The following is a 7478-nucleotide window of genomic DNA, read 5'->3' as shown; positions in this document are numbered from 1 at the left end:
GATCATGCCAAAGTGTAACTTTGTGCGCAGTCCCAGAGGTAGGGCTGGCCACATAGTGGCTTTTTGTGGGGTGTATGATCGTAGTATACATACCACTCGGGATACGCTTCTGGCCGTATTCGTAGGAAGTTATGCATATAAATTCAACTTTGTTTTCAACATAGGTTTTAGCGTGGTAATTATTATCTCTAATGTCCTTAAAACTAAACAATGTTCTTCCGGAACGGGGAGAATAAAGTGGATTAATGGTTAAAATTGTACCTGCCATATCTCAACCCAGGCTCCACCACATCTCGGGCTCGACTCCGCCGTAGCACGATATTGTCCGTTTTGGGCCCCGACCATGCCCTCACGGTTATGTTTCTGGGAACTCACACGAGAACTTCCTAGTGGGTCACCCATCTTGGGAATGCTTTTAACCGAACTAGCTTAACTTTGGAGTTCCGATGGAACTCGAAGATAGTGAGTTTCTAAAAGGCCTCGTGCTATATGGAGGTGGGCATGTACATATAAGGCATAGATGATCCTCTTCCCTAAGCGATGTGGGATCTAACAGTACCATTGGACAACATTATACGCGTCTTATCGTATCTTTCAATCAGGTTGGATGGGCCTAAGAGGGTTGTCAGATGTGCATTCTTAGGTATGAAGTTAGTGAAATAGATGCGTTCACGTAAAACGGTGTGTGTGGTTGCACTGTCTGCCAGACAACTAACTTTCCCACTAGTCATACCTAGAATGAAAATTAATTTGAATCGGTCACATGCATAAAAGTTCTTAAAATAAACATCCATTCAAAATAATTTTAAGTATTCAAGGATAGTAGTTAATTAAAAACTTAATATCCGAAAACAAATCACCAACAAATAATCCAAACATAAATGATGTTCAAAATTAAACCAAAAAACACAAGAGGGTCGGCCACTAGGTGGAATTCGGCCCCAATGTCTAAATTTCAACTAGAAAAATAGTTTATGTCTAAGATTCTAATCTTCTATAGGAGTAATAACCTCTTGAAAGTTAGAAACTTTCATCTTGGTACTCTCTGGTTCATCCACTTGCACGAAGTTTGATTCAAACTTCTTACGACGAGAATGATATTCAGCTACAACCTTCTGGGGAGCTCGGCAAACACAAGACCAATGGTCATTTAAACCACAGCGATAACACATATGGTCTTGCTGCTCAGCGTGGCTCAACCATAGAAGTTACAGGCTTGGGCTAGCGGCTTGTGTTATGGGTTCGAAGAACCCTAGCAGTTTTCGAGTTTTTTTTTTCTTTCAATTAATTCAGTTCATATTCAATATATAATTTAATGAATGAACATATATTTGAAGCAATTCATGGCAATATCAAATTCACATAATTCAACAATTATGGATATAATGCATATACAATTTATGTAGAATCTAAAATTCGAAAAACGTAAAGTTGAGTCATGTATTATGGTGAATATTCATGCTTTCGTGGCTACAAAAATATCGAGATAAAAACAGTTGTTTTGAAAAAACTTGATTGCATGATGATACTACTTCCATGTCAAATTCCTAAGCGCAATGGTAGAAGTGTGTTGATAACATGTTGTAGCCTATTTTGTTTGACAAGGAAATGGGGGCTGGTGGCAGAAAGAGAGAAAGATTGGAGAGAGATGTGTTTATAGTGTTGTGTAGAAGAATATGTAGAAGATGTGTTATCTCGATACGCAGTACCTTTATTTATAGTAATAAGAGAGATAAGAAATCCTTCTGGTTCGAGGAATACAAGTCCATATGAAAAATAATAATTAGAATTAAATCTAATTTAAGATTATCCACGTAAACAACAAGTTTATAACAGAAAACAAATATTCTTTTTAAAAGAAAAAAGAGCAACGAGAAGTGGAAAAAAAAGAGGAAGTAAATAAAAAGGAACCAGAACCAAAACCAAAACCAAAACAGAAGACACAAAAAAGGAAAGCCCAAGGGTGGCCCTCGAAACACTGAAACATCGACCTCCCTCTCCCTCTTGCTCTTGCTCCACACTACGAAAACCTAACTTCGAAATTCGAATTGGGAAAATTCGCCAGCTTTCCTGCCCTACTGCTCTTCGTCTTCGTCAATTCGAGGTAACAATTCCTCGTTTAGCTTTGTTTTTTCCTTCTTTTCTGTTTCCACAATTCAATTCGACCCCACGAATCGTAGTATTTGATCCCTGTTTATTGTTTAAGCTAATTATATGAAATTTAGGGTTGATTGCTACTTTACGCAAACTAAATATCGGGTCTTTTCTGTTTCGATTAGAAAAGTAATTGACTTCGGCGGAACTTGTGTGTGTCTCTTTCCTTTTCCCTTCGCTAATTGGAAAAATTAGGGTTCTTTTTATAGTGCCCGAGTGATTATCAGCCATATATAATGACATAACTTATATCCTTATGTGGGTTTAATTTATTAATCACTAGTACAAAAATTTAATGAATGTAATTTTAAAAATATTTTTATTTTTTTAATCTGGTTGTTTATTGAACGAGGTGACAATGTACTAGTACACGGTTTCTTTAATGGGTTTTTTTATTTGTATTTTTTATTTCTGGGTACATGTAGGTCTCTGTAAAGCTTAAGAGAATATTAGTGATAAGGAATTTATGTATAATTCTGTTGTGTGGTAATTATTTGGTTTTCTTTTGCATTTCCTGAAAGTAAATAGTTATTTTGATCCTGGAAGTGGATGAATAGTTAGTTTGATCCTGGAAATTCGTTTTCCATATAATTTGGTTTGCTTTTGAAATCCAAAACACAAGTAATGCTAATAAACAAAACTTGGAAGAATAATACCATTGAGATGCCTCCTACTTTATGAAAAAGTTACACGTGTTCAGATCTTGCCTTTTCTTTATTAAAGTTTGTGATACTATTACGATACTTTTCCTGACTTATGTTGATGATCTATTGGCAGGAAGATTCTGTAATTTGTGATTTAGTCTTCACAGTTTCGGCACTGAACTGAATGAACTGTCTATGCCATTTATGTTAAGTGGTGAACAGGGTATATATGGCTTCTTTCTTGTCTGGTGATTCCTCTAATTATGGAATGAGTGAAGGTGGTTCCTATAAACACACTCATGACATACCAGACGAAGGAGCCAATTGGTACTTTTCCAGGAAGGAAATTGAAGAAAACTCTCCATCTAAACGAGATGGCATTGACTTAAAAAAAGAGGCATATTTGCGCAAGTCATACTGTACTTTTTTACAAGACCTGGGGATGAGACTTAAAGTGTGAGCAAGCCTTATCCATAAATTTCATTTCCCTCACTTTTTATCTTCAAACTAATAGTGTTACTGTTGTTTGATTGTCATTCTATGTTTTTATGTAAACCATTGTGCATCTCCCTTTATTATACCCTGTTGAAAGGGAATTGCTAAGGGTCTAGCTTTGGGTTTGGATGAGAACTATGCTGTTTCAGTGCCTGAATAATATTTATATCATACAATGTTAGTTATCCAGACAAAGTCAGTAATTGTGTTTTCTGACACCTGGCAGAAGGTTATTATATTCTGTATATGTAGTATGTACATACAAAAAATTAGGTAGGATTTAAAGGGCTAGTTATCAGCACTGAATATTTCTATAACTAGCACTAGTTTCCTTACAAAATGCTTTTTAACTTTTAAAACAGAAATATTGAATTCAATCTTACTCAATATTTCCGTATTGAACTTTACGAGCATGTTCGTTATTGGAACTGAGTATCATTAGAGTTCTCCTACTGAATAGTAGATTTAATACCATTTTCTTTTGTGACTTAAATTCTACCACGTAATTTATGATAATAATTTCTGATCCTGAACATTTTCTTATGCAGACCACAGGTAACAATTGCGACGGCCATAATTTTCTGCCACCGATTCTTCCTTTGCCAATCCCATGCAAAGAATGATAGATGGGTGAGTATGAGCAACCTTGATGGTCCCCAACCCCTACAGTTTCTTATATCTAAGTTATCTTTAAACTTATATGTAATGCATTGTGTGCCTGTTTCATAATTCACACACTAACATGTGGCCCATACACACTAACACACCCACAGAGGCCCCTTAAAGCATCTCGTCTGTCAGGATTTGAGAGGCTGTTCAAACAGCCCCTCACAAGTCATATTCTGTAAAATAGGGTCCTTTTGATGTTATGTGTGTGCGCGTGTGTGTAGCAGTCACAAGTGTTTGTGGTACCCAATGAGGAAGTAAGATGTTTATCCCCACGTATATTCTTACTGGTAGTCATTTGTGAGTGACTCAAAAGAATGAAAACCTGAGTCAGCTTGGAATTATGCTTTTCATATTTCTGGGATTTTCTTATGTTGGGTATTGCTATAATTCCTGAAAGTACTTGACATGAACAGCAAGGTTTAAGGTCATACTTAAACATCTGACTTTAGGTCATATTCTAAGTTGAAATGCACAGAGTTCTCATCTAACAAATAATAGGAAAATGACTTCTAATATCGAAAAAAGGGAAGTTTTTTTCACTTCACTAAATTCTGTTATACTGTTATGCAGACCATCGCAACGGTGTGTATGTTTCTTGCTGGGAAGGTTGAAGAAACTCCCAGGCCGCTGAAAGATGTTATTCTTGTCTCATATGAAATTATTTATAAAAAGGATCCCGCAGCAGTTCATAGAATCAAGCAAAAGGTAGTTATCAACTTATCACTCTAGTTCTTGTACCTGCCATTGCTCTACTTTATCAATCAAAAATATTTATTTGATGTTACTGATTTTACTTGTTTAGGGCTTCATTGTTTTTATATATAATCCTGATATGTGAACCATTATTCTTCTTCTTTATCATTTCCCCTAAGTTCGCAGCTGCTTACTATCAGTCAGCCCTCAGGTTATACAATATCCAAGTGCCTACTTACCTCTATAGGTTAAGTACAAAGACTCTGCATACCCATGTTGCAATAGTAATGTGGAGTCAGCTGCTAAATCACCTAGATTGAAAATCAACTTGCTTTTCCTCCTATCTACTTCTCACCTCCACATTGCTTTTCCATTTTCTTAATATTTCTTTTATCCTAAGAACATACTTTTGGATGTTCCCCAGATATGCGCACTCTATCCAAATCCAATATTTAGTTTATTGTTTGTTTTGTAATGCAATTACGTTTCTATTATTCTTTGTAACAGTTTAGGTTATTCATACATTTGCAACGATCATGCAGGAGGTATATGAACAGCAGAAAGAATTAATTTTACTCGGAGAGAGGGTTGTTCTTGGAACCCTTGCTTTCGATTTTAATGTACACCATCCGTATAAACCCCTGGTTGAGGCAATAAAGAAATTCAAAGTAGCTCAAAATGCCCTTGCCCAAGTTGCAGTGGAATTTTGTAAATGATGGGTATGGATCTCTTAGTTCATTTGTCATTCTTGTTCTTGGTCTTTCTTCAGTTTCTTCTTGCTTGAACTTGGAATGTGGCATGCAGACTTCGGACATCACTTTGCTTGCAATTTAAGCCTCACCACATTGCGGCTGGTGCCATTTTTCTTGCTGCTAAGTTCCTCAAAGTAAAGCTTCCATCAGATGGCGAGAAGGTCTGGTGGCAAGAGTTTGATGTCACCCCACGCCAATTGGAGGGTGGGTGTCCTTGTTTTATTTCAATTACTGATGCTACAGAGCAATCAAAATTGTCCTTTGCCATCCTCTTTTTCTTCATCTGATGAATATACTCCATCACTCTTCACTCTTCCATTACTTCTGGCCCTTTTATTCTTTGTGTCAATCAGTGTCAAACCAATCAATAAGACAGAGAAAATGTTTCAGAGAGTAGTGAATTCTCTCCTTCTCTCCCCACCTCCTACCTTTGTAAAATTCTTATGATCATGTCTAAATTATTAATTAGGATTCTTTTTGAATATGGTGGTATGAGTTTTATTATGCTGATATGAGTTCTAATTGACAATTATTTCTGCAGAGGTTAGCAATCAAATGCTGGAACTATATGAACAAAATCGGTTACTGCCTTCCAATGACGTTGAAGGAAGTTCAGTGAGTGGTGCTATTCATCAGGCTTCTGCAAAACCTACGACCAGCAATGATGAACAGGCAACAGGCAACAGTCATTTGCAGGCTGGAGCTACAAGACCTGGGACCTCAAAGCTAGCATTGAGGCAAGGGTCTGAGCAGTCATATGCTGAGAATGGTGGACCTGCTAGAACAACCCAAAGTCAAAATAATGACAACAGAAATGCTGAATTGAAAAGTGCCGCAGAGCAGAATATGGATGCTGAACTTCAACCCCCTGAAGCGCCACCGCACCAGGAGAAGGTGGGTGAAGCTCATGTATCGAGGTTTGTATCAGAGGGACATAGTGAAGATGGTCAAGAAAGAGAAAGCAATATTGGGAAAGGTGAAACAAGGGAAGGACGGGAACCAAAGGACAAACATTTTGGCCGAAATCTGGATAATAGGCAAAGTGCACACGGCCGATCACCTCAGGAAGCTATAAAAAAAATTGACAAGGACAAGGTAAGGGCAGCACTTGAGAAACGAAGGAAAGCTGTTGCTGATGTTACTCGAAAGACAGATTTTCTGGATGAGGATGATTTGATTGAGAAAGAACTGGAAGATGGTATTGAACTGGCTTCAGGGAGTGAGAAAAACAAGCGGGACCGGAGGCAAAGCTGGCCGAAGCCCTCGAATAGGCCAGAACATGGAGATGGACCACATTTTAACAATATAGAAGAAGGTGAGGTATCAGCACTTGATTCAGGACAAGTATTTCATTCACCCAAGTCAAGCAGTCGCAAGAGAAAGGCAGGAAGCCCACCAGATGATCACCGTAATCACCGCAATCACAGTGATTATACAGATGATCGTAACAGAGTGGGCCGGGTTGGACACACAGAAAGAGATAACAAAAGGCATTCACAGGAGAATCATGTGTGAAGTTGTACTTCACGTCCGCTGCTTGCCCCGAGGATTTGATTCAATTCTCAATTTCTGTTCACGTCCAAGATTATCGCAATTTCTTTGGTGATGATCATGGGAGATCGTTTGATGTTTTTGACCTACTTCCATGTATACTACGTCCTCGGCCGTTCAGAAATATCGAAGAGGCTGATCTAAGCCCCAAAAGGACTCTAGCTAAAAGGTTCCCTTTGAATCTCATGTCTTACTAAACAAGTTTGGATGTAAACTCTGTACGATAGGTTAGATGATGCTAATTTTATTGTAGAATCATAGCAGTAAAAGTAGGAGAAGAAACCCTTTTGGATATTCTGTCTAAACAGTTCAGTTGTTATATCTATTGAAACTCCTGTCATTGGAATTGAATGAATATTTGTTCTTTTGCTATTTTACAGTTCAACGTTATTTTTCTGCTCAAACTTGGTAAACGAGAGCTGTTATTTGCACTTCAAAAAGTTATTTGCACTCCACTCCCCTGAATACAAAATAAAGGAAGCGCGAGATGATTTTTACGGTGCTAATAATTATTCCCCGT

At 37.6% G+C, this 7478-nt stretch overlaps 1 protein-coding gene across 1 annotated transcript; it reads left to right on the top strand.

Moving 5' to 3' along the window:
* Positions 1–1912: 1912 nt before the first annotated feature.
* On the top strand, positions 1913–7330 carry LOC103940736 (cyclin-T1-3). Its single transcript, XM_009350902.3, is given in 8 exon segments — positions 1913–2104; positions 2932–3254; positions 3842–3923; positions 4533–4667; positions 5198–5353; positions 5355–5374; positions 5460–5611; positions 5949–7330. Coding segments are annotated over 7 exon segments (1746 nt in total). The 5' UTR covers positions 1913–2104; positions 2932–3027; the 3' UTR covers positions 6923–7330.
* Positions 7331–7478: the final 148 nt, after the last annotated feature.

The sequence above is a fragment of a genome, unplaced genomic scaffold, assembly GCF_019419815.1.
Source record: "Pyrus x bretschneideri cultivar Hongxiangsu unplaced genomic scaffold, Pyrus_bretschneideri_v1 Contig7, whole genome shotgun sequence".
Lineage (NCBI taxonomy): Eukaryota > Viridiplantae > Streptophyta > Magnoliopsida > Rosales > Rosaceae > Pyrus > Pyrus x bretschneideri.
Note: the sequence above shows the minus strand (reverse complement) of the source record. Positions and strands in the feature narration are given on the sequence as shown.